General features: G+C 45.9%; 1 protein-coding gene across 1 annotated transcript in view; it reads right to left on the reverse strand.

The window, feature by feature from the left end:
- Positions 1-27,928, reverse strand: part of LOC128444042 (NLR family CARD domain-containing protein 3) — an 86,930-nt gene that overhangs the window by 43,232 nt on the left and 15,770 nt on the right. The window contains exons 12-13 of the mRNA XM_053426336.1: positions 23,437-25,284; positions 1-5 (exon numbers count right to left, since the gene is read on the reverse strand). The exon at positions 1-5 is cut by the window's left edge and continues 169 nt beyond it. Coding sequence (XP_053282311.1) covers positions 1-5; positions 23,437-25,284 — 1,853 coding nt within the window. The remainder of the gene's footprint in view (positions 6-23,436; positions 25,285-27,928) is intronic.

Below are 27,928 nucleotides of genomic sequence, written 5' to 3' on the forward strand. Positions count from 1 at the left end.
AGAGTCTGTAATTAAAGAAAATATAAAATCTGTGAGAATTAAATCAGAAAACACAACATTCATACAAAACGTGATCATGTGACCCTCACCCTGGTAAATCCCCTCTTTGATAAAAACTCCTCAAGAGAATCCTTTCAGATTTGGTTCAAGAGTTCATTCAGACTAACAGAGGAACTCATTAGATTCAGGAGGTCAGAGGTCAAAGGTCACAGTGACCTATCTAGTTGTTCTCATATGTACATGAGAACAATGAGAATGTACGTGTACATAATAATAATAACTTTATCACACACACACACACTGAGTGTATTTGAAGAACGACTCATCTCCACTGATTGTTATTGATCATGTCTGGACTCACCGAGCCTTCCTGTTTGATCATATATATATAAAGTGTATATTTTGTGTATAAATAAAAAAAAATATATACAGTATATACATTAACCTCTTTTTTTTTTTGGGTATAGTCGGAGGAGGTGTGTTTTTAGTTTTCGGGCAGGAGATGTGTAAACTTTCTGATGTACGGACAGTGATTTCGAAGAGTGTTTGTGTGATCATATATATCTATATATATAAATATATATACAGTATAAACAATAACCTCCCTTGCACCCCACATGGTCGTATGTGTGTATTTGAAGAACGACTCATCTCCACTGATTGAACATGTTATTGATCATGTCTGGACTCACCGAGCCTTCCTGCAGTTCCTCACAGCTGGGATCAGTCTCCGTCGACCCTGGTCTGATGTGTTGAACTTCTTCAGGTCCAACTCATCCAGAACCTCCTCTGACATCTGCAGCATGTAGGCCAGAGCTGAGCAGTGGATCTCAGAGAGTTTCTCCTCTGATCTCTTCTCTGACGTCAGGAACTGTTTCATCTGCTGATGAACTGAGTGGTCGTTCATCTCAGTCAGACAGTGGAAGATGTTGATGCTTCTGTCAGGAGAAATGTGATCACTCTTCATCTTCTTCAGGTTGTTGATGACTCTCTGGATGATCTCTGGATTGTTCCCTGTCTGACCCAGCAGGCTTCCTAAGACTCTCTGGATGATCTTTGGATTGTTCCCTGTCCGACCCAGCAGGCCTCCTAAGACTCTCTGGATGATCTCTGGATTGTTCCCTGTCTGACCCAGCAGGCCTCCTAAGACTCTCTGGTTGGACTCCAGACTGAGGCCGTGAAGGAAGCGAACAAACAGGTCCAGATGACCATTTGTACTGGTGAGGGATTTCTCCATGGTTCTCTTCAGGAGGTCATCCAGGGAGAAGGTGTCTGTGTTCCCATATGTTCCAAAGAAGTTGTTGAGTTCTTCTGTGTTCCTCTTGGTGTAACAGTGGAACATGTAGACTGCAGCCAGAAACTCCTGAACGCTCAGATGAACAAAGCAGTAGACTGATTTCTTGAAGACAACACACTCTCTTCTGAAGATCTCAGTACAAACTCCTGAGTACACCGAGGCCTCTGTGACATTAAGACCACACCGCTCCAGGTCTTCTTGGTAGAACATGATGTTTCCTTCCTCCAGATGTTTAAGCGCCAGCCTCCCCAGCTTCAGGAGAACGTCCCTGTCAGCCTCCGTCAGCTGCTGTGGACTCGTCTCATGTCCCTCACCGTACTTGTTGTTCTTCCTCTTTGTCTGAACCAGCAGGAAGTGTGAGTACAGGTCAGTCAGGGTCTTGGGCAGCTCTCCTCTCTGGTCTGTGGTCAACATGTGCTCCAGAACTGTAGCACTGATCCAGCAGAAGACTGGGATTTGACACATGATGTGGAGGCTCCTGGACGTCTTGATGTGTGAGATGATTCTGCTGCACAGCTCTTCATCACTGAACCTCCTCCTGAAGTACTCCTCCTTCTGGGCCTCAGTGAAGCCTCGTACTTCTGTGACCCTGTCAACACATGCAGGAGGGATCTGATTGGCCGCCGCAGGTCTGGAGGTTATCCAGACGAGAGCCGAGGGAAGCAGATTCCCCCGGATGAGGTTTGTCAGCAGCACGTTGACTGATGACCTCTGTGTGACCTCAGACACAAGCTCCCTGTGGTTGAAGTCCAGAGAAGGTCTGCTTTCATCCAGGCCGTCAAAGATGAACAAAGGTTTACAGACAGCGAGCGTCTCTGCAGTGAGCTTCTGTAACGCTGGATGGAAAACATGGAGCAGCGTGAGAAGACTGTGCTGCTGGTCCTTCACCAGGTTCAGCTCCCTGAACGAAAGCACAGCCAGCAGACCCACATCCTGGTTCTCTAAACCCTCTGCCCAGTCCAGAGTGAACTTCTGCACCGAGAAGGTTTTTCCAACGCCAGCGACTCCGTTGGTCAGGACGACTCTGATGCTGCTCTGCTGGTCAGTGGAGGCTTTAAAGATGTCGTGGACCTTGATGGGAGTGTCCTGGAGGATCTTCATCTTGGAAGCCGTCTCAAGCTGCCTCACCTCATGTTGAGTATTAACCTCTTCACTCTGTCCCTCTGTGATGTAGAGCTCAGTGTAGATCCTGTTGAGGAGGGTTCTACTTCCTGTTTCATCACTTCCTTCAGTCACATGTTCACATCTCCTCCTCACACTGAGCTTATGTTCATCTGAAACCTCCTGCAGACCACGATCTGCTGAAAGACAAGAAACAATGTCAGAGACAGAGAATCTGAGAATCTGCTGATTGTTTTCATCAGATCCAGAAAAACTACAGAAAATCAAAGCTTTTTAACTTTGTGCTTTTCTAACGATGTTAAATGTTGATGCTGTATGAAGGAACAAAATAAAACCACATGTGCTGTTGTCAGAAGTGAAGACATCAGCAGACACATGTACAGTGCTGCTCTGACCGGCTGTCTGACCTCCAGCTGCTGTTCTGGATCTTTGTCCACACTGGGGACAGGAGGAGTCTCCTGAAGAACCAGACTGGTCCCAGTATGAGGTGATGCACTGTCTGCAGAACCAGTGTCCACAGCTGGTGGAGACTGGATCCTTCAGGACGTCCTGACACGAAGCACAGCAGGACGACTGCTCCTCCTCAGAGACATGACTCCTCTTCCTCTCCCTGTGAAGACATGTCCTGATAACTCACATGTCACAGTCACAGGTTGTCATCACTTCTGTCAAGGAGGTTTTGTGTTCACCCAGTATGTTTGTGTGTTGGTTGGTTCGTTAGTGGGATTATAAAAAACGACAGATTACCAGTAAACTTGGTGGAAGGTTGTGGTCTGTGAACCAGATCGGGGGGGGGGGGGGGGGTGGTCTTCTTTCACAGACATGTTCAGAGGACTGATGTTTACCAGTGTGTGGAATTTGGTGCAGATCCAAATCAGAATGAGTCTCTAGTGGATTTCAAAGTGGTTTCATAAGGAGCGTGTTGGTTCTTGGTGGAGGTCTGAGCTCTTTGAGTGATTCTGAGAGATTAGTCACCAACTTCAATGAAGCTGTGTCCTAATGCAGGGGCCACACTAGAGGAAACTAGATCCTCTTCAGAGCAGGTCCCAGTAGAAACAGTCTCTTACTCTGTGGGTGAGGGTCCAGGTTCATTACTGAAGTTTGGAGGAAACTCTTTGGACCGGTCACTCTTCAGAGACAGACAGCTGGACCCTGGAGACTCTGCTCTCAGTCTGTGGTCCTGACCTCTGCAAACACAAACATGTTTTTATTCAGAAAACATCATTCACTGGTTCATTCTGTGAGGATTCAGTTTGGAGCTTCACATGTTTGTAGCAGGTATCTTACTCTGTGTGTGAGGGTCCAGGTTCATTACTGAACAATAGAAGAAGATCTTTGAACTGGAAACTCCTCTGAGACAAACAGCTGGACCCTGGAGACTCTGCTCTCAGTCTGTGGTCCTGACCTCTGCAAACACAAACATGTTTTTATTCAGAACACATCATTCACTGGTTCATTCTGTGAGGATTCAGTTTGGAGCTTCACATGTTTGTAGCAGGTCTCTTACTTTGTGGTTGAGGGTCCAACTTGCTCTGAAGTGTCCTCGTCCATGTTGCACCGGCTGCGGCTCAGTTGTGGTTCAGGCCACGCTGCTCTTCTAGATATTCAAGGTCTGGTCTATTTCCTCTGGTTCTTTGCTCAGTTTACAGCAGAACACAGTGAAATGATCTTTCACACCAGTTTCAATGTTTATCTGTTGAAAACGTCACAAACACAAATATTTGCAACACTTCCTGTAGCCTACCCATTTCAAAATAAAAGCACTCCAGCGTTTCTGTCGACTGAATCAATTCATTATTTTATAAATGTTTCATTGTGAAATAGATGCAGGGCTTCATAGTTTGAAGTACTGGTATTTATATGAGTACACAGGAATACTTATATACAAGGAAATATAGTGATCACATCAGAAACCTCAGGAAGGCTGGAGTTACATTAAAAGTAAAAAACTTCAGATGAAGGACAATGTTGAGAGTGAATAAGTGTATGTATGAATGCAACTGTATTTGTTCAGGAGCAGTCGCTGTTGCGCCTCATATGATATGGAGTCACCTGTGACTGATGACATCACTACTTTATAAGGGGGATGTTACCACCCTCTTTCTCTCTGTTACCTGACTGTAGCCTACTTGTCAACAGACGATAGTCTCTCTCTCTCTCCCTCTCTCTCTCTCTCTCTCTCTCTCTAGTCTCTCTCTCTCTCTCTGTCATGGCGGAGTGTGCGTGGGGCTGAGAGCTGTGTGTGAGGGTGAAAGGTATAGTGGGTTTAAAGACTTACTTTGCTGAGTTTCATCATTTAGGTGTATGTTTATTTGTTCGTTTTTAGTTGTATAGTTGTTTTTTCTGTTTATAATAGTTTGCTGAGTGAGTGTGTGAGTGAGTGTGAGTGTGTGTGCTAACAGGCAGCATGCCTGTGGCAGCGGACTTTGAGAGTCTGACTCGCCGGCATGCCATCAAACTGATCCCCGCAGTAGCATGCAGTGTGGCAGAGGCCGCTGGCTGTGGGAGAGGTGGTCGGCTGTGACTCGGTCAAGTCGGCCTCCAGGATGAACGGAGCTATCATCATGTTTTTAGATAGCACGGTGAAGGTGAGCGAGGTGGTGGAGACAGGAGTGGTGATCCACGACACGTTTAACCCTGTTCTCCCACTCGTCAACCCAGCCACGCGGGTGATAATATCTAATGCACCCCGTTTTATTAATAACAACACTCTGGCCAAAGAACTGTCCCGGTACGGGCAGATTGTGTCCCAAATAAAAATGGTGTCTCTTGGGAGTAAATCCACAAAACTGAGGCACGTAGTGAGTCACCGGAGGCAGGTGTTCATGGTCCTCAGGGACTATACTAAGGAGCTGAACATGTCTTTTTCCTTTAAAATTGAGGGGTTTAATTATGTGGTTTTGGTTTCATCTGAGGCGATGAAGTGTTTTGACTGCGGGGAGGAGGGGCACCTGGCCCGCTCCTGCCCGGGGAAGGGTGGAGCGCAGAGGCACTGCGGCAGCCTCCGAAGCTCCGGAGAGTCCGCTCCCGGAGGTGGGAGTCCAGGGGGGAGGCCCCCCTGTAAACGAAGTCTCTGAGCAGGGAAACAAAAAAACTGACAGCCAGCCAGAGTCTATTGTAATAGATGAAACTGAGGGGAAAGGGAGCAGCGCTGAAATGCTGTGTGAGGAGATGGAGGAAGGCATCAGTGATGATGAAATGTTTAAATTAACACAGAAGAGGAAGAGTTCAGGCTCTGGGCACAGCAATGCCAAAGCCTGCAAGGCAAGCCGTGGGGTGAGGTCCAGCCAGGGGAGCGCTCCCTCCTCTCAGGAGGACGAGGACGGCCTCTACCCCCCCCCCCCCCCTCTGACATAAGAACCTTCCTTGAAACCACTAAAGGCCAGAGGCTGCCCTCGGTGGAGGATCACTTCCCTGACCTCAAACTGTTTTTAAAGTCCTCCAAACCGCTCACCAGAAAAACAGGCAGCGATGAGTTTTTAACAGACCAACAGATTTATAGACTCAGGAAACTCATGTTGAGAGTAAAAGGCCAAATGATCCCTGATGATGAGGAGTTTTAAAAGTCCTTTTACTCTTCTCTTTTACTGACCTGTTTTCTGACTGCTCTTCTTTTTCTTTTATCCATGTGTGATTTTAAAATCAGCACTTTAAATGTGAACGGAGCCAGAGCTGATTTTAAAAGAGTGGCTGTTTTTAAAATCATGGATATTAACAAAATAGATATTATGTTTTTACAAGAAACCCACAGCACAGAAGACAATGAGCTGTCTGATGTGTGGAGGGTTTTTAACAGTAATCACAGACAATACACCTGGAGCCATGCCAGAGACAATGTTTTATCCCTGGCTAGATCGACTCTATTGTTTTAAACACCATTTAAATATTTTTAAAAGGTGTTTTATTCAGCCGGTGGGTTTTACTGATCATTGTTTAGTCTCTTGTTCTGTTTTTATTAGAAATGTTAGTTTAAAGAGCGCCTACTGGCATTTTAACACAGCTCTTTTAAACGACCAGGCTTTTAGAAATGCTTTTAAGTTGTTTTTCCCACAGAGAGAGCAGGTCTGCCTTCAGCAGCATTCAGCAGTTGTGGGACTTTGGGAAAAACGCAAACAAAACAACTTTGCCAGCAGTTCACTCGCAATGTCAGCAGAGATTTAACCCGGACAATGAGGGATCTGGAGAGACAGGTAGAAGAATTACAGTCTTTAGTAGCTTCTACAGGAAATCGAGGGCATTTAGATTCCCTCAAGACCAAACAGTCGGCTATAGCCAACCTGCTGGGGGTCTCAGCACAGGGGGCTCTGGTCAGATCCCGGTTTATGAACATCTCACAGATGGATGCCCCCTCCCAGTTCTTCTTTGGGTTGGAGCAGAAAAATGGACAAAGGAAGACCATTCACTGTTTACGAACGGGTAGCGGCTCTGAAGTCTCAGACTCGTCTGAGATCAGGAAGTGTGCTACCGGTTTCTATAGAGACCTCTTTAAGAGTGAGTGGTCAAGTAATCCAGATGTGCACAGCAGCTTTCTGGATGGTCTCCCTCAGGTTAGCAGGAACAGCAACACGGAGCTAGCTGCAGACATTAAGAAGGAAGAGCTGCACAGAGCCACCATGAGCCTGCAGAGCGGCAAAGCTCCAGGGATAGACGGCCTTCCTGCTGATTTCTTTAAGTCCTTCTGGGACATCTTAGGACAGGATCTGCTCGAGGTAGTCAACTACAGTTTACAGAATGGAAGGCTACCTCTGAGCTGCAGGAGGGCCGTCATCACCCTGCTGCCGAAGAAGGGAGACCTACAAGAGCTAAAGAACTGGAGGCCGGTCTCTCTGTTGTGCACGGTTTACAAAATCCTGTCCAAAGCTCTGGCCCTCAGACTGAGGGAGGTGATGGTGTCCGTCATCCACCCTGACCAAACTTACTGTGTGCCCGGCAGGCTCATAAGTGACAATGTCACTTTGATTCCAGATGTTTTGGACCTCTCCAGTTCATTGGCAATAGAGACTGGTCTTATTTCCATAGACCAGGAAAAGGCTTTTGACCGGGTTGAACACCAGTACTTATGGCAGACTCTGGCTGCTTTTGGGTTCAACCCAGGTTTTATAGCCATGATCCGGGTTTTCTATACAGACATTGCGAGTGTTCTTAAAATAAATGGTGGGCTGAGTGCTCCTTTTAACATTAAGAGAGGGGTGAGGCAGGGCTGCTCTCTCTCTGGGATGTTGTACTCTCTGGCCATCGAGCCTCTGCTCCATAAGCTAAGGAAGGTTTTAAAAGGTGTGTGATCTTATTATACTTGTGAACACATAAAAAGACATTGATCTTTTATCTGATACTGTAAATGATTTTGGTTTTATCTCTTCTGCAAAGGTGAACTGGGGGAAGAGCGAGGCTCTGATGGTTGGAGAGAAGCTGGGGGATCGGCTCAGGCTGCCTGGAGGTCTGGCCTGGAAGAGAGGAGGACTCCAATACCTCGGTGTCTTCCTGGGAGATGAGACCCACATCAAGAAAAATTGGAATTATGTCCTACAAAAGGTCAAAGGCAGACTTAAAAAATGGAAGTGGCTGTTGCCCAAGATGTCGTACAGAGGCCGGACCTTAATAATAAACAACCTGGTCTCATCTACCCTGTGGCACCGGCTGGCCTGTGTCGATCCTCCACCTTCTCTCCTGGCAGAGGTACAACGGGTTTTAATAGATTTCTTTTGGGGCAGGATGCACTGGATCCCACAGAGTGTCCTTTTCCTTCCTACAGAGGAGGGGGGGCAGGGCCTGGTCCATCTGGCCAGCAGGGGCGCTGCCTTCCGCCTTCAGTTCTTACAGAGGTTGCTGACCGGGCCAAGGGACGCTCTGTGGAGACCTCTGTCCCGGTGCATCCTGCAACATTCTAACAGCCTGGGTCTGGATTTTAGCCTGTTTTTAATGAATGATAACAAAATAGTCTCACCATCTCTTCCTGGTTTTTATAAGAGTGTTTTTAAAGTGTGGTACCTGTTAAAAAAAGAGCGAAGGCTACAGGGGGACTCCCTGCACTGGCTGCTGCAAGAGCATGTACGGGACCATTCTAGATCCCCCCCGCTGGGCACAAGGCACCCTCTCCAGACTGCTGCAGGCTGCTGGGGTCTCTACGCTGGGTCAGGTGGTGGAGCTAGCCGGTCCTGAACTGGAAGACCCCACAGGGCTGGCCAACAAACTTGGAATCCGATCAGAACGGACAATGGAGAGGCTGCTTGGCCACTGGAGGACAAGACTTGCAGATCAGGACATCTTGCTGCTAAACTCTTTTAAAGATGGGTCCATTTCCCCCAATGTGGAGGACCCTTTCCCCGCCACTTTCCTGGCAATGGATTTAAAGGACTGTTCTGGACCTCTGGTGCAGCTGCTCTCCCGCTCTCCCTGGAGGGAGCTTCCAGGAAGACTTTATACTGACTTATGGTAAAAACACTGAACATTCAAAAGCTGAACGGGCGGAGAGACACTCCTTGGAGGAGCTATTTTGCCGCAGAAGAAGAAACCGGACCTCAGTGGAGGTCGCTGTACAAACCTCCACTGAGTAAGAGACATGGAGACCTCCAGTGGAGGTTGCTCCACGGAATCATAGCAGTGAACGCTTTTTTATCAATAATTAAGAACTCGGTGGAAGACAAATGCCCATTTTGTAATGTAACAGAAACTCTCTTTCACTGTTTTTATGAGTGTCACCGTCTCTCTGATTTGTTTCTGTTCTTACAAGTTGTTTTTACCAGTTTTAAAGAGGTTTTTAACAAGCAGGGTTTTATTTATGGTTTTAAATACACTCGCAAACAAAAACATAAAAACCAGCTTTTAAACTTTGTTTTAGGGCAGGCTAAGATGGCCGTGTATATAACCAGGAAGAGGAAGGTGGAGCAAGACGTCCACATTGAGTCGGTCCCTGTCTGTGTCAACATGATAAAATCAAGAACATTGGTTGATTTTATTTTTTATAAAGCAGCAGGTGACCTGGACTCTTTTAATGATCTGTGGTGTTTTCAAGATGTTTTATGTTCTGTGACAGATCGAGGACTTGTTTATGCTGATTGTCTTGTGTGATTTTGTTTATTTATTCATAGCTAAACGTGTATTTTAAAATAACTTATTAGGTGTTTCAATGTGTTGTGTCGACCAATAGTATCTAATAAAGTTGTTTTCAAAAATCTCTCTCTCTCTCTCTCTCTCTCTCTCTCTTGAGCATTTCCTGATCTACACTCAGACCAATCAACTACATTAAAGTTAATTAATACAAGCTTGTAAAAGTTCCTGTGACCTTCAACCCCCGGCCACTAAGAGAAGAAACTCAACATCTAGTATCATGTTCATGTCATAAAGGCTGGAAATGAATTACTGAACTTTATAGACAGTAACACTGAGAGCACATCAGTCACAGCTTGAAGCAGCCTCTGTGTCTCCACTCAGTTCTATGGCTTTGTGCCCAAATGAAGGTGAAACACAAGCTCTTGAACTTTATATTCACTTTAAAACTCACACAAAACCAGAATGAAGTTATATGTGCGTGTGTGTGTGTGTGTGTGTGTGTCTGTGAGTGTGTACCTGGCTCTGCAGGTCGATGTTCCTCACACCTCAGCCAGTGAGTCCAGAGCTTTACTGGGATCCACAGTGAAGACTCTGGACTGGTTGGTGACCACTGCTGTAACGTATGATTGTGAAAACACGTTGTGTTATTAAACACTTGATGAACAGATGAAGATAAAAAGTGAAGCTGTGAGTTAACTCTGTTAATTAGTCCTTTGAAGGCTCTTTGATCCAGACCTGCTGTTCACATCTGTCTCTGGGATCCGATCACATGACGTCTGTCACCAGGTGTGAACTGACAAACTTAGAGTCATGTGATCAGCAGACGGATGTTAACAGCAGGTGTGAGAGAGACACAGTGAAACTTTCAGAAAGTTGTGTTCACACTCACCTGCTCACTTTCCTTCCTTCTGCTCGTCCAGGTGAAAATGGAGTCTGACCGCTCCCTGTTCTCAGGCTCCTCCACCCTGTTGAACCAGTTCACTCTTGATTCCACCCAGTTCAAAGTCCAGTTCATACCCATGAAGATGAACTGGTTCACAGTTCATGTTTTATCGTGATGTTATGATGTGGATAACAAACTTAGGATCATGTATTTAGTTAATAATGGACGGTGTGGGAATCCAGATCTTCACTTTCACACTGAGTCCTGACTGGGAGCGTCTCCAACAGGAGTCAGTCTCATCTGTCAATCATCACGTCTACACTTGTTTTCATCAATAACTGATTCAAACCAAACTGATCAGAAACTTGAACAAACGACTGAAACATCTTTACAAACATTTATTTAACTTCTACTCAGATTTAGTTTCTTTTGTTTTTGTTTAGCCCGTGTCCCATCTGCTAACATGGAGGAGGTGGGGTGTATGACCTATCCTGCAGTCTGCCACCAGGGGGCGACTGGCCTCAGTCCTGGGAGTCCTCATGTCATCCATCTTTAATCACTTTTGATTTACACACAGTTCGAATGCTTCGTGGTTTTGAGACACAGATTTTATTCAACTGCTCGAATCAGAAGAACAAATTAACACCAGAGACGTTTTGTGCTGAAACGAGTGAGTTTGGATTTTAACTCTTTTCACAATAAACCTGTTTTCCATTCAAACACAAACATCTGAGCAGGAACATCCACTGCTATGGTTTGAAACACGTCTCACACAAATCTGTTTTAACATATCCTCGTTTTTATTTATCAGATCAGTGTAAAAGTCTAAAATAATTACTGGACTAAGACGACGGGCTCGTGTTCAGGCTCAGTTAGAAACAACATGTGTCATGTGACACGTCTGTTAAATCACAGGTCAGAGGTCAGAGAGATTCAGGACGTGGACGCTTCTTTCTGAGTCACATACTTTAATAACATTAGACTTTTATTTTGTAAAAACACGACCTGTGAGAAAGTGTCTAGGTGTGTTCACAGTCAGTAGATCAGATGAAGGTGAGGTGAACACACAGCTACTGGGTTAACGGTTAACACACTCCATCTCGGGCACACAGCGCCCCCTGGCTGTTTACTGACCAGAGCAACTTGTGTAGAAGACCAAAGTGCAAAATGCAAAACACACAACAAAAGGCACTCGCAACATATATTAAAGTCTAATATGGTGAATCAGTTAATAAACAATATTAAATATACATTTCCCCCAGTAAAGGCCTTTTCACACCAAGTCACTTTACACATATTGTTCCAGTAGCTTCATCCTGAGCCAGTTAAAACTGGACTGAGCCCCTGATGACATCATCCCCAGGAGTCACATGACACACAGGATCGGATACTTTAGATTCTGAGGACGGTTCATTCCTCCATAGGTTCAGATCCTTGTTCTGAATTATTGAACCAGGTTCTAGGAGATAAGACGATGAAAACACTTTTAAATCAGCGATTGGACTCGTCGGGATTTTCTTCATTAAGATGAATCTGAAGTTTTTGAAGACGGGGGAGACAAAGTCAGATCATCACTACAGAACATGTCCGTTATTAAGGATTCATGTCTCTGCAGGATTTGGAAAAACTTCCATTTATCTTCAGCCGAATGTTCTGTTGTCAAGTTGTCACTGACACTGAGAAGGTAAATGATATCACTGCAGCTCTCAGATCCTTACACTGACTCCAGGTCTGTTAAAGACTTGAATTCGAAATACAGAATTAACTTTGCAAATTTTCCTTTTGGAGGAAAATCGTTATGAGTAATTCAAACTGCAGCAGAACTCAGCAGAAGTTCACAGCTTCATTTACACATGATCAGACGCACTGAGGGCGAAATGTGATGGAACCACATCGGGACACTGTTCAGAGACACGTTGGGACACATTGGACACAAGTGTAAAGGAAGTTGTGCTGTTTATCCACACACAACAACTACGTGTGTGAAAATATTAATAATCACATGTGACTGCTTCAAACCAGCACTGTGTAAATGTTGTCTGGACTTTCTCTGTAGTTAGTGTTTGAAGAGCAGCAGCAGGTTGTCGGGTCCGACTCGTTCAAACAGGAACATGTGGGAACATCCAGGCGAGGGGCGGAGCCTGTAGAGCAGCAGGGGCGGAGCCTGTAGAGCAGCAGGAGGCGGGACATGACGTATAAACTCTGCTGTGGAAAGATCAGTGTTGTTGTTTACAGCTCCTCCACACCGGAGTCGGCCCTCATCACCAGAAGATCTGGAACCTCCTCGTGTTTCCAAGTGGACGTCTTCGTCTTCTACGTGTCCGGCTCCTCTTCTTCATCCTGAGATGTTTGTGTTCTTCAGTTTCACGTCACGTGTTAGAAACCTCATCAACACGTCCACTCGCTCACTGGGAAGCTTCCACACATTGTCCTGCTGGTTCCTCACATGGACTCACTCTGACATGTTACACACATGTTACCAGGAGGCTGCAGGAGAAGATCCAGAACATGTCCAGAGACACTGACTCAGACGTGTCTGTTCCTCCAGAACATTTCAGGAACATATCAGTTTGAAAGCAGCTTTAAAATAATCAAACGTTTAGAAACATTATCCTGAAGAAGATCATTTCCCTCTGGTTCCTCAGTCAGAAACACAGAAGAGAAGATGTAGATCAAACTTATCACGGTTTAGAAACATGTGGATATTTTGTACCAGAGCTGATGCACACGTGTGTTTTCTGACTGTATTCAGATTCCTGACTCTGGATCTGTGTGGACTTGGTGTGAAAAGGTCTAAAGGCACAAAACACGTCGTCCAGTCGTGTTACACAAGAGGAACAAATTCCTCCAAAATGGGAATTAAAGTCATTTTCACAGTGTCGCTCTGTCGACATTAGATTTTTGTGTTTGTCGACTTAGTAAAAAAAGAGGAAAAGAAATAAAAAGTGCAGGCGGCCCGAGCACAAATAAAGAGTCTCAGAAGGTGAAAGGTCAAACCGGCAGATCCCAGAGCAGGAGCCGGTGTCTGGACTGGAAACATCTTCATGTATTCAGAAAAGAGTTTTAGGACAAACTGCTCCTGCCTGACGAGCGGTCAGTCCATTCTGAGGGGTCGGCGTTCTCGATGGGGTCGATCTGAGGAAAGACCACGAAGCACAACCTCTGGCCCACGTAGGTCGCCCTCTCTGCAGGAAGAGACAAGTCTCAAGTTACTGATCAGACACGTGAGGGACACTGAGAGAATCCAAACTGAGACTGGACCGGTCCTTAAAGAAACTGAATTCACTTCATGAAACCATTTATTTAAGGTCTTCTTTGATTTTCTTTGTTTGGTTCAAGTCCCATCAGCTAACATGGAGGAGGGGGGGTTAAGCACCAGCACTTTAGCCAGATGTTTTGTAACTTCTGTGGGTTTTTCACAAACCTTTAAATGAACGAGTGTTTGAGAAACTCACCGATGAAGTTGTAGATACACTTTGGTTTTTCTCTCCAGTGAACACCCAGGAAGTAGACGGGGACGCCGGTGAGCATGATGACGAGGCCGACGCCGCAAACCACCGGCTCCGAGTAGAGACTGAATCCCAGCAGCAGGGCCCAGAACATCAGGTAACACACAGGAACCAGCAGGTTCACCTGGAGACAACACACACACACACACAGACACACACAGATATTCATTCACCGGTGGCCAGGCGCAGTCGGCGACTTGTCACCACTCACGCAGTAGCTTTGCACTTTGATTGAAGTAGCTAGAACACCCGGATGTTTCCCTGCAGCTCCAGAAGCTTGTTGTGAAGGCTCCTCCTCTCCCCTGCCTCCCTCCTGTAGAGCGACCGCAGCTCCTCCACCTCCCCGGCCGCCTCCTGCTCCACCTGGGCCAACTCCCCCCGTGGCGCCCTTCAGCTGCTCCAGCCGGTTCCTCATGTCGTCCATCACCTGATGAACCGTGGAGCCGAGCTGCTTGTTGGAGATGTTGAGCTCACCCGTCACGCGGCTCAGCCGGCGGAGATGTTCTGGGTCCACAGCAGGTTGGGTGACTGGTCCGGTGGGGGGGACAGCAGGAGCGTGAGGGTTCAGGAGAGATCTGATCCTCTCTCGGGCCTCCTGCTCAGCCAGGTTCTGGTTCAGGTGCTGGTTCAGGTGCTGGACCACGTCGCCCAGGTAGTGGACCTCTCTGGCCAGGAAGCTGTTCCTCTGGAAGAGATGGTCCACTTCCTTCTCTTTGGTCTGGAGCTGCAGCCTCAGACCCTCGAGGAGCCGGTCCCGCTCCAGCAGCGCCCTGCAGGACCAAAGACAACTCATCTGAACTGAAGGGGACACGTGCATTCTGTAGCTTTAAGAACTTTCTACAACACAAAACATGGAATTTCTGCCACAAGAACAGATTCAACCAGTAAAACACTGAATGAAGCAGCTTCACGAGAGCTCAGCTGGATTCTCTGATCATTCAAGATCCTGACGTTGGTGTGAGGTCAAAGGTCAAAGGTCAAAGGTCAGAAGTCACTGTGACCTGATAAAACATTCAACATGGTGTCTCAGGTTGTCACTCACAGATGAACTGATCACAGGTCAAAGGTCACAGTGACGTCATGTGAGTCTAGAGACACAACCACAGTGAGATGTTTCTAGTTGAAGTAAACCAGTTCCAGTGTAAATGGTCTCTGACCTGAAGGAGTTGAGGTCGGTGTAGTCCTGGTCTCCGCTGGGAGGCGCCTGCAGGAGGACTTCTCCGAGCTTTCAGGACGTCCACGTCCACCTCCCACTGCAGCAGCAACTAGACGCCCGAGGATCCCAGAACCTGCAGACGTTCAGACACTCCTGGAGAACAACACGAGGATGAAGAAGAAGTTTGAAGGTCGGAGCTTTTAGGTGTGTGTGTGTGTGTGTGTGTGTGTTTAAACAAGATGGACGACAAGCCCTTAAAAAGTGAAGCCAAATAAGATCTGCACAGATCTGAGGAGAAATGTCCTCCATCTTTGTTCAAACCTGAAGCCTGTGAAGGACTTGAGGCTCCACAGAGACATCAGACCATACTGGAAGGAGGAAGACGAGGAGGAGGGACTGACCCACTGTGGCATGTGTCCTCCATCAGGGTCGTGGTGATGATACTGCAGAACCAGAACCGTTGCGATGACAGACCGACCCACCATCACCATGGTGGAGGCAAAGTACTGAGCTGAGACACCAGGAGAGAAGATCAGTGAGAAGCTTCAACTTCAAGGTGACGGAGGGATGAAGGACGTGAAGACAGATGAGACACTGACGGAGGTTCTCACCGATCAGAGGAACAGAGTCTGACGTCATGATCTCAGCCACGAGCAGCATGAAGAGCGTCAGAGAGCAACACGGTGACACCTGCACAGACGTGAACCAGTTAAACCAACCACTGGAGCTGGGATCCACCTGCGTGACCTTTGTGTGACCAACATTAGGACCTTGTGTGAGGGGGTGAAGAGGTCAGAGGTCAGAGGTTATTTACACAGAAAGGAACCAGATCAATAAAAACACCAGAACCAAGAAAAAGCTCATGATCTGAGACGCACAAAGACACACAACCTGAGGATCTTTAAACGTGTCACATTGTTGATGTGGTGATTTCAGTTTGGCTCCAGGATCCTGTTCAGTGATTTCCTCTGAGCGTGAACGGGTTAATTAACGACTTCTGTTAATCGTGTAGAACGAGACAAATTCAAACCAGTCGGGAGAAGAGGGACACATCAGAAGATCACATGGAATCTTCTCTGTGCAGCTCAGATGGTTTGTAACAGGATAACTGTTCACACTGGTCCTAAATATCATAAATCATATTGTTAAGCTGATCTTCTCTCCGGAGTCGGCGGGCAGCAGGAAGATGAGGAGAGAGAGGGTGGAGATGAGGACCTCCTCCTCCTCATCACCAGGGTGAAGGTCACGTCAGGGTTTGGCTCCTTGAAGCAGTCGTAGAAACGCTCGTTCCTGAGGCCGGGAACCTCTGGAAGAAAAACTCCACAGTCACAGTTTCTCATCACATCAGGTTTTCAAACTGTTGGTTTAACAGGAGCGAAGCCATCACACCTGAAATGAGTCAGAAGGTGTGAAACACGTCTCTCAGATGTTCCTGCTGCAGAAGAACTGAGGCTAATGAAGCTGCTCAGGTTTCATCAGCAGGACAATCATGTGTTTCTATAACGTATCAGCCAGAGACGGATTAAATCCCCAGACAGGATAATAACCACAACCTATTATATCATTAATCCTCCCGTCTGTGACCTTTGACCTCTCACCTCTGTAATCCTGCTACAGTGAGTAGAATAAAACCAAATTTTAAAATGTGTTTTTAAACATTTACTTGTCAGCGTGATGTAAGTAATTAGTAAAGACCAGGACTGAACTGTTCATTAATCAGTATTAACTCATTAATTAATTAAAATGCAAACGCTGCCGTCGTCCTTCTGCTTAATCAGGATCAATTGATTATTGTTGTTTTCATGATCCTGATTCTCCAGGAAATGACATCACAGGAAGTAAAGTCCCAGCGTAGACACAGGAACATTCACTGCAGAGGTCAGAGGGTGAAGGTCTGCAGGAGCTTCAACAGCTCCAGGCTCCACCGTCCTGAACAGCTCCTCAGAGGAGAGGAGGCTGCTGCAGACGTTCATCACCTTTCACTGTGATTTCCACGTTCTCACCTGTTTTTGTCCTCGTAGTGAACTTTACCTCATATTTCAACAACTTCACTCAGAGTGTTAGAAACCTTAAAATCCTTCAGTTTGACTAAAGTGAAAACGTGTCCTGTTTGAAGAGCAGCACGGTGACTCTTACCCTCGAGGTCCCACTCTCTGTTGGAGATGTATCCGGTGACTCGGCCTCGATCTTCTGCAGGTCCAGAGACCAGCTGCCGAACGTCCACCAGCCGAACTTCAGGTCGCTGCACGTCGAAGGGAAACCAGCGCACGTCCATGTAGCTGCTGCTCCTAAAGATTCCTGAGAGAAAGACGGAGGTGGAGGAAGAGTCATAAAGAAAAAGAGATGATATATATCATATGTTCATGTTTGTCACAAATCTCAAAAGGATTCTTAATAAAAGGTTTTTACACAAAAAGACCAACATCAACTATAAGCAGAAGATTTAACATATCAATCATCATACGTGTGTTGAGATCAGATCCAGGAACTGTTCACATCACAAACAGATGTAAACAGAACCTCTCTGCTGGAGGTGATAATTCAAGGTTCCACTTTATGATTGACAGATGCTGACGTCTTCTCCATGTTAAAAGTTATTTCCATTGTATTTAAAGTTCTTCTCTCTTCTCATCCAGTCCGGAGAACATATGTTTTTTTTTCTTTCTTTCTCACTTTGTATTTTAAGTTCCACAGTTTCCATAGTGAAGTATTTTAAAGATGTTTCTTCTGTAAAACAGCAGGAAGCCATGTGGTCGCCCTCAATCCAATCAGTGAGCTCCATTAACTGCACCAGATCAAATCCAATCTGTTCCCAAACCAGCCAGAACCGGACTGAAGACAAGAGTTTAATGATCCTGAGGAGAAAACAGAGCAAAGAACTTCAGGTAGAAACAATGAACAGATAAACACATGGAGTTCTGTTCTATATGTTTTCAATATATTCAATGAAAGGGACATTTTATTTTAATATTCCATTTAATGTCATGCAGAACAGGAATGTGCATCAACTGGATGTGATGGTGAATGAATGAAATCCACTGATAAATAATCCATAATAAATGTATTGATCTGCTGTCAGGCTGTTTATATTGAGACATATTGATCAGATGTAGAATTTCATTATGAGCACAAGCTTTTCCTTATTAGTGGGTTAGGGTTTGTATGAAACGTCCTCGGGTCAGTTTTCTATTAAATATGGTAAAATGTTTATGAAACAGTTTCCTCAGAGACTTAAAGATGCTCTGCTCTTCATCGACTCTTCTTCATTCTGTAAATGTCTCATTCACTTTTCTTCTGCTAGTTTCCATTATGTCAAACTGGTGATTTTGTTCTTTTACCTGCACCAAGGACGAGATGTTTCCACCAGTTTGTTTGAAGAGGAAAGAAAAGCTGAGTCATGATTCCAGTGAAGTCGGTGGAAGGATGTTTATTGAGCATTAAAGCAGAGACAAGTAGAAACAGAACTTTTCTCTCTGAGAGGTTTTTCTTCTCGTTACATCTGGTTTGTCACAGAGGAAATGATCCATGTGTTTGACTCATAGACTGAATATAAAGGCTTTGACTGGGATGTGCTGCTGTTATACTGCAGCGCCACCTGTGGGTCAAAAGTAGAAAAGCCACCACCGCTCTGCACCTGATGCAGAAATGAAAACGTCCCATTTTAAACTCAAAGTGATTTCAATGTGTTTAACTTTGTGTTGAACTAAATCAATTTGTGACGTGAATCCAGGAACTTTAAGATCATAAACAAACATATACACAGAATGTGGTTCTACACACATGGAGACACACTGAGGGACAAAGGTGGACAATAATAAAGACAAACTTAAACACACTGTATGTGACTCTTTATAGAGGGTTTATATATTCTGCTTGTGTTGTGTCATTTCAATAAACACATTCTTCATGTGAATAAACACAATCGGGGCAGGAAGGTTGCTGGTTTGAATCCGGTTCAGATGGGGTCTTCCTGTGTGGAGTCTGCATGTTCTCCCCGTGTTTTCTCCAGGTGCTCCGGCTTCATCTCACAAACACATGCAGATTAGGGGTTGTGTAGATTGGAGACTACACACAAGCTGCTGCTGCTTCAGCCTCTGGATCCTCAGGACACAACTCAGCCTCCGTCCACACACACTGTCCTCTTCACACTGTCCTCTTCACACTGTCCTCTTCACACTGTCCTCTTCACACTCACCTCCAGTCAGTCCTCTTCCACCTGTTGAGAGAAGAAGACATCAGTGTCACAGAGACTCACTTCATCAGCTGTGAGTCAGTGATGCAGCTCATCCAGTAGAAAGAGCAGCAGGGACTTCAGTCCTGTTCAGAGGTGGAGCAGCTTCCTCTCTGCTTCATGTTCACGTGTTGGAATGAACACGCTAAGAGCTCAGTGTGTGTCCTCTGCATGTCAAAGTGCAGAGTGGACACCTGAGAGGTGGATTTACTGCTGTTACAGGTGAAGCCATGTTTCACTGTGTGTTGATGAACATCTGCTTCTGACAAACTGGGACCAGAGGAGACAGATGGACCTCAGCAGAGGTTCTGCTCTGTATAAAGAGCTCCTGGTTACCATGTGATGAGGAGAGGCTTCAGTCCCACTGATCTCAGAGCTGTGACAAAGATCCACCTGATCAGTTCTTCACTGATGAAGTGAGAGAACAAACTGTCTCAGATCAGATGAAGACGACACCGTCTCTGTCCCTCGTGTGAGGCTGTCAGCTGTGGTCCAGCTTGTGTAAGTTACAGCGCCCCCTGGTGGCATCTGGTCAAAATATATTACGTGACCACGACATAATAACGTGTGAACGAGATAAATAACTCGAGGCCACGAGATCTGAATCTGTTGTTTACTAACAAGACGAGTGGAAGACAAGAAGACACACACTGTCTCTGAGGACACACACTGACTCACTGTCTCTGAGGACACACACTGTCTCTGAGGACACACACTGACTCACTGTCTCTGAGGACACACACTAACTCACTGTCTCTGAGGACACACACTGTCTCTGAGGACACACACTGTCTCACTGACTCTGAGGACACACACTAACTCACTGTCTCTGAGGACACACACTAACTCACTGTCTCTGAGGACACACACTGTCTCTGAGGACACACACTGTCTCACTGTCTCTGAGGACACACACTAACTCACTGTCTCTGAGGACACACACTAACTCACTGTCTCTGAGGACACACACTGTCTCACTGACTCTGAGGACACACACTAACTCACTGTCTCTGAGGACACACACTAACTCACTGTCTCTGAGGACACACACTGTCTCTGAGGACACACACTGTCTCACTGTCTCTGAGGACAAACACTGTCTCACTGTCTCTGAGGACACACACTAACTCACTGTCTCTGAGGACACACACTAACTCACTGTCTCTGAGGACACACAATGACTCTGAGGACACACACTGTCTCACTGTCTCTGAGGACACACACATGGACCTGTCTTCAGGAAGCTGACTGAGGTTATCAGGGCCTGAAACGTGCGTACCTCACTTCTCACACCAATGTAATGAAATGAAAATATGTGTATTTCTAAGCAAACTCTGACTCATGCGTGAGACGGGAAAGTGGCGACGCAGACATGAGGTGGTGACCTGAAGCAGATTATTGATCCACTTCATCATTTACATTAAAACCAACAGCTTAGTTTTGCTCGCGGAGTTACAGAACCGAGTCATTAATAGTTTTTAATTATATCTTCTAACACTGTGTGTGTCTCATCAGATCACTGCAGTGAACATGACCGTGCCACAGAGCGCACAGGAGATCACTTATAAGAAGTGAAGACATTTTCCAAATAATGTCCCAGTGGAGGTGAGGATCCACTGATGTGAGGGAGTCGGTCCGATGCTCAAAATAAATAAATACTGTTGTGACAGTGGTGCAGGGTTCAGTGTGATGTGTGCATGTGAATGAAGGACGAGGAGGAAGAGAGGGTTCAGTGATTTCTGATCTCACACATTGTGTTATCCACACATTGTGTTATCCACGGCAGCGGCAGAGTGTCAGTGTGTTTTCTTTATTAGTGACATCACTGCTGTTCCATAAAGTCGCTCTTCACCTCACTAACGAACACCTCGATGTCAGTGTCAGAAAGTTTCACTTCCTCTTCACACGTCTTGATGCCCTGCCTCCATCAGGACTCACGGTGGAAACCCATTGGTCAGGAGCATCATTTAATTGCGTTCAGGTGTGAGTGCGCACAGTTTTATGAATCGGAATTAGCTTTTGCGTAAGCACACTTTTAGAAATCCTACGCAGCCCTTTATAAATCAGACCCCTGCTGTTTTGGTGACAGGATGAGTCTGGAGACATTGAGATGTTCTGGGTGAGTTAGAGATCAACTGAACCAACCAGACGTTGATTTAAACTTCCCTTATCCGTCCCTTTAAGGAGAGTGAGCACCACACAACAGTGTAGAGTCACTGTGGTCAGTGGGCGGAGCTTCTATACGGGTTGATCTCCAACTTAACCTGGAGCAGGTTAGCTGTTCATCAGAAGTTACCATGGTGATTGACCTGGTTAAGAAGTGGACGAGCTTCGTAGAACTGAAAAAACTAAACCTGAAGTGAACCTGATAACCACAAATCCTGCTTGGTAGCACAGACCCTGGATCTGTGATACTGACTGTGTTTAGTAACATACTGATGAAAGCAGCGTGGACTGACTCCAACCATCTACTGACCTCAGAGTCTCCAGTCGACAGGTTGGACTCTGCTGTAGATCAAGAAGCTCCTTCACTGCTGAGACCTTCAGGTTGTTGTGTCTCAGATCCAGTTCTCTCAGATGAGAGGGGTTTGACCTCAGAGCTGAAGCCAGAGAAGAACAGCTGATCTCTGACAGACTGCAGAACTCCAACCTGGATAAAGAAATATGAATATTAGAATGTGTCCTCCTGTTGTTGTGGATCGTCATCATGTCAACACAGACTCTCAACATGCTGCTGACCTCAGTCCAGTCTGTGACCTGAAGATAAATATCAGATCAGACATGTTGGACCATTGTTTCATTCATCAGCTTCTTCTCTGTGTGTTGGTCACTGAGCAGGTTTGTGTAATTAAACACTGTTTAAAGTAGAGATGGCTCCTGATGTCACTTCCTGTTTGTTTCTATACTTATCAACTGTCCAACGTGTTTCAATAAGAATGTGTCTTATTTTGAAAATCTGAGGAGGAAGAGTGCTCGGCCTCAGTCCACATGTTATTTACTGACACTTTCTTAGTGATCAGGAGCAGGTGAGTGCAGGTGAATGGAGTTGATGAGGTGGACGTGACTGACAGGCTGGGTGAGTGACAGATGACTGAGGGACAGTGAGCAGAGCAGAACTGAGACAATTTAAATAAATAATGACCCAATAAGAAAGAAAGTCTGAAAAGTGAAGAAGGATTTAAGGACCTCAGAGTCTCCAGTCGACAGGTTGGACTCTCCAGTCCAGAACACAGCAGCTTCACTCCTGAGTCCTGCAGCTTGTTTCTACTCAGATCCAGTTCTCTCAGATGTGAGGGGTCTGACTTCAGAGCTGAGGCCACAACTTCACAGTGAGTCTCTGAGAGTCGACAACGACGGAGTCTGTAATTAAAGAAAATATCAAATCTGTGAGAATTAAATCAGAAAACACAACATTCATACAAAACGTGATCATGTGACCCTCACCCTGGTAAATCCCCTCTTTGTTAAAAACTCCTCAAGAGAATCCTTTCAGATTTGGTTCAAGCGTTCATTCAGACTAACAGAGGAACTCATTAGATTCAGGTGGTCAAAGGTCAAAGGTCAAGGTCACAGAACAGGTTCATGGCCTCTTGAACATGATGTCTCAAGTCTGTCTTCAGGGGATTTCTTCACATTTGGCTCAAAGAGAAACTGATTAGAATTCAGTGGTCAAAGGTCAAAGGTCACAGTGACCTCTTATTATTGTGAAGTCAACATGTCAGGAACCTGGAGGGACGGACACTGCACTGGTTGGTGGTGGAGGACAAACGCAGAGTGGGAACTCTGGTTTTACAAGAAAGAAGAAGAAACTATATTTCCTGCTTCTTCAGTTCCAAGGAACCGTCAGTGATTCAGTGCTGTTTGATCATATATATCTTTATAGATATATATATACACAGTATATACAATAACCTCCCTTGGACCCCACATGGTCATATGTCTGAACCCTCAAACTCCAGCACAGTGATCACATTGGAATTCACTCTCCACATCTGATCTAGTTGTTCTCATATGGACATGAGAACAATGAGAATGTATATGTACATAATAATAATAACTTTATCACACACACACACACACACACACACACACACACACACACACACACACACACACACACACTGAGTATATTTGAAGAACGACTCATCTCCACTGATTGAACATGTTATTGATCATGTCTGGACTCACCGAGCCTTCCTGCAGTTCCTCACAGCTGGGATCAGTCTCCATCGACCCTGGTCTGATGTGTTGAACTTCTTCAGGTCCAACTCATCCAGAACCTCCTCTGACATCTGCATTATGTAGGCCAGAGCTGAGCAGTGGATCTCAGAGAGTTTCTCCTCTGATCTGTTCTCTGACGTCAGGAACTGTTTCATCTGCTGATGAACTGAGTGGTCGTTCATCTCAGTCAGACAGTGGAAGATGTTGATGCTTCTGTCAGGAGAAATGTCATCACTCTTCATCTCCTTCAGGTTGTTGATGATTCTCTGGATGATCTTTGGATTGTTCCCTGTCTGACCCAGCAGGCCTCCTAAGACTCTCTGGATGATCTCTGGATTGTTCTCTGTCCGACCCAGCAGCCATCCTGAGACTCTCTGGATGATCTTTGGATTGTTCTCTGTCCGACCCAGCAGGCCTCCTAAGACTCTCTGGTTGGACTCCAGACTGAGGCCATGAAGGAAGCGAACAAACAGGTCCAGATGACCATTTGTACTGGTGAGGGATTTCTTCATGGTTCTCTTCAGGAGGTCATCCAGGGAGAAGGTACTGTCTGTGTTCCCATTTGTTCCCAAGAAGTTGTTGAGTTCTTCTGTGTTCCTCTTGGTGTAACAGTGGAACATGTAGACTGCAGCCAGAAACTCCTGAACGCTCAGATGAACAAAGCAGTAGACTGATTTCTTGAAGATCTCACACTCTCTTCTGAAGATCTCAGTACAAACTCCTGAGTACACCGAGGCCTCTGTGACATTAAGACCACACTGCTCCAGGTCTTCTTGGTAGAACATGATGTTTCCTTCCTCCAGATGTTTAAGTGCCAGCCTCCCCAGCTTCAGGAGAACGTCCCTGTCAGCCTCCGTCAGCTGCTGTGGAGTCGTCTCATGTCCCTCACCGTACTTGTTGTTCTTCCTCTTTGTCTGAACCAGCAGGAAGTGTGAGTACAGGTCAGTCAGGGTCTTGGGCAGCTCTCCTCTCTGGTCTGTGGTCAACATGTGCTCCAGAACTGTAGCACTGATCCAGCAGAAGACTGGGATTTGACACATGATGTGGAGGCTCCTGGACGTCTTGATGTGTGAGATGATTCTGCTGCACAGCTCTTCATCACTGAATCTCCTCCTGAAGTACTCCTCCTTCTGGGCCTCAGTGAAGCCTCGTACTTCTGTGAACCTGTCAACACATGCAGGAGGGATCTGATTGGCCGCCGCAGGTCTGGAGGTTATCCAGACGAGAGCCGAGGGAAGCAGATTCCCCCGGATGAGGTTTGTCAGCAGCACGTTGACTGATGATCTCTGTGTGACCTCAGACACAAGCTCCCTGTGGTTGAAGTCCAGAGAAGGTCTGCTTTCATCCAGGCCGTCAAAGATGAACAAAGGTTTACAGACAGCGAGCGTCTCTGCCGTGAGCTTCTGTAACGCTGGATGGAAAACATGGAGCAGCGTGAGAAGACTGTGCTGCTGGTCCTTCACCAGGTTCAGCTCCCTGAACGAAAGCACAGCCAGCAGACCCACATCCTGGTTCTCTGAACCCTCTGCCCAGTCCAGAGTGAACTTCTGCACCGAGAAGGTTTTTCCAACGCCAGCGACGCCGTTGGTCAGGACGACTCTGATGCTGCTCTGCTGGTCAGTGGAGGCTTTAAAGATGTCGTGGACCTTGATGGGAGTGTCCTGGAGGATCTTCTTCTTGGAAGCCGTCTCAAGCTGCCTCACCTCATGTTGAGTATTAACCTCTTCACTCTGTCCCTCTGTGATGTAGAGCTCAGTGTAGATCCTGTTGAGGAGGGTTCTACTTCCTGTTTCATCACTTCCTTCAGTCACATGTTCACATCTCCTCCTCACACTGAGCTTATGTTCATCTGAAACCTCCTGCAGACCACGATCTGCTGAAAGACAAGAAACAATGTGAGAGACAGAGAATCTGAGAATCTGCTGATTGTTTTCATCAGATACAGAAAAACTACAGAAAATAAAAGCTTTTTAACTTTGTGCTTTTCTAACGATGTTAAATGTTGATGCTGTATGAAGGAACAAAATAAAACCACATGTGCTGTTGTCAGAAGTGAAGACATCAGCAGACACATGTACAGTGCTGCTCTGACCGGCTGTCTGACCTCCAGCTCCTGTTCTGGATCTTTGTCCACACTGGGGACAGGAGGAGTCTCCTGAAGAGCCAGACTGGTCCCAGTATGAGGTGATGCACTGTCTGCAGAACCAGTGTCCACAGCTGGTGGAGACTGGATCCTTCAGGACGTCCTGACACGAAGCACAGCAGGACGACTGCTCCTCCTCAGAAACATGACTCCTCTTCCTCTCCCTGTGAAGACATGTCCTGATAACTCACATGTCACAGTCACAGGTTGTCATCACTTCTGTCAAGGAGGTTTTGTTTTCACCCAGTATGTTTGTGTGTTGGTTGGTTCGTTACTGGGATTATAAAAAAACAACAGATTACCAGTAAACTTGGTGGAAGGTTGTGGTCTGTGAACCAGATCGGGGGGGGGGGGGGGGGTCCTCTTTCACAGACATGTTCAGAGGACTGATGTTTACCAGTGTGTGGAATTTGGTGCAGATCCAAATCAAAATGAGTCTCTAGTGGATTTCAAAGTGGTTTCATAAGGAGCGTGTTGGTTCTTGGTGGAGGTCTGAGCTCTTTGAGTGATTCTGAGAGATTAGTCACCAACTTCAATGAAGCTGTGTCCTAATGCAGGGGCCACACTAGAGGAAACTAGATCCTCTTCAGAGCAGGTCCCAGTAGAAACAGTCTCTTACTCTGTGTGTGAGGGTCCAGGTTCATTACTGAAGAGTGGAGGCTGACTCATGGACCAGTCACTCTTCAGAGACAGACAGCTGGACCCTGGAGACTCTGCTCTCAGTCTGTGGTCCTGACCTCTGCAAACACAAACATGTTTTTATTCAGAACACATCATTCACTGGTTCATTCTGTGAGGATTCAGTTTGGAGCTTCACATGTTTGTAGCAGGTCTCTTACTTTGTGGTTGAGGGTCCAACTTGCTCTGAAGTGTCCTCGTCCATGTTGCACCGGCTGCAGCTCAGTTGTGGTTCAGGCCACGCTGCTCTTCTAGATATTCAAGGTCTGGTCTATTTCCTCTGGTTCTGCGCTCAGTTTACAGCAGAACTCAGTGAAATGATCTTTCACACCAGTTTCAATGTTTATCTGTTGAAAACGTCACAAACACAAATATTTGCAACACTTCCTGTAGCCTACCCATTTCAAAATAAAAGCACTCCAGCGTTTCTGTCGACTGAATCAATTCATTATTTTATAAATGTTTTATTGTGAAATATATGCAGGGCTTCATAGTTTGAAGTATTGGTATTTATATGAGTACACAGGAGTACTTATATACAAGGAAATATAGTGATCACATCAGAAACCTCAGGAAGGCTGGAGTTACATTAAAAGTAAAAAACTTCAGATGAAGGACAATGTTGAGAGTGAATAAGTGTATGTATGAATGCAACTGTATTTGTTCAGGAGCAGTCGCTGTTGCGCCTCATATGATATGGAGTCACCTGTGACTGATGACATCACTACTTTATAAGGGGGATGTTACCACCCTCTTTCTCTCTGTTACCTGACTGTAGCCTACTTGTCAACAGACGATAGTCTCTCTCTCTCTCCCTCTCTCTCTCTCTCTCTCTCTCTCTCTCTCTCTCTCTCTGTCATGGCGGAGTGTGCGTGGAGCTGAGAGCTGTGTGTGAGGGTGAAAGGTATAGTGGGTTTAAAGACTTACTTTGCTGAGTTTCATCATTTAGGTGCATGTTTATTTGTTCGTTTTTAGTTGTATAGTTGTTTTTTCTGTTTATAATAGTTTGCTGAGTGAGTGTGAGTGTGAGTGCTAACAGGCAGCATGCCTGTGGCAGCGGCAGCGGCAGCGGACTTTGAGAGTCTGACTCGCCGGCATGCCATCAAGCTGAGCCCCGCAGTAGCATGCAGTGTGGCAGAGGCCGCTGGCTGTGGGAGAGGTGGTCGGCTGTGACTCGGTCAAGTCGGCCTCCAGGATGAACGGAGCTATCGTCATGTTTTTAGATAGCACGGTGAAGGTGAGCGAGGTGGTGGAGACAGGAGTGGTGATCCACGACACGTTTAACCCTGTTCTCCCACTCGTGAACCCAGCCACGTGGGTGATAATATCTAATGCACCCCGTTTTATTAATGATTTTAAAAGAGCGGCTGTTTTTAAAATCATGGATATTAACAAAATAGATATTATGTTTTTACAAGAAACCCACAGCACAGAAGACAATGAGCTGTCTGATGTGTGGAGGGTTTTTAACAGTAATGACAGACAATACACCTGGAGCCATGCCAGAGACAATGTTTTATCCCTGGCTAGATCGACTCTATTGTTTTAAACACCATTTAAATATTTTTAAAAGGTGTTTTATTCAGCCGGTGGGTTTTACTGATCATTGTTTAGTCTCTTGTTCTGTTTTTATTAGAA

Source organism: Pleuronectes platessa, chromosome 7, assembly GCF_947347685.1.
Source record: "Pleuronectes platessa chromosome 7, fPlePla1.1, whole genome shotgun sequence".
NCBI classification, from domain to species: Eukaryota; Metazoa; Chordata; class Actinopteri; order Pleuronectiformes; family Pleuronectidae; genus Pleuronectes; species Pleuronectes platessa.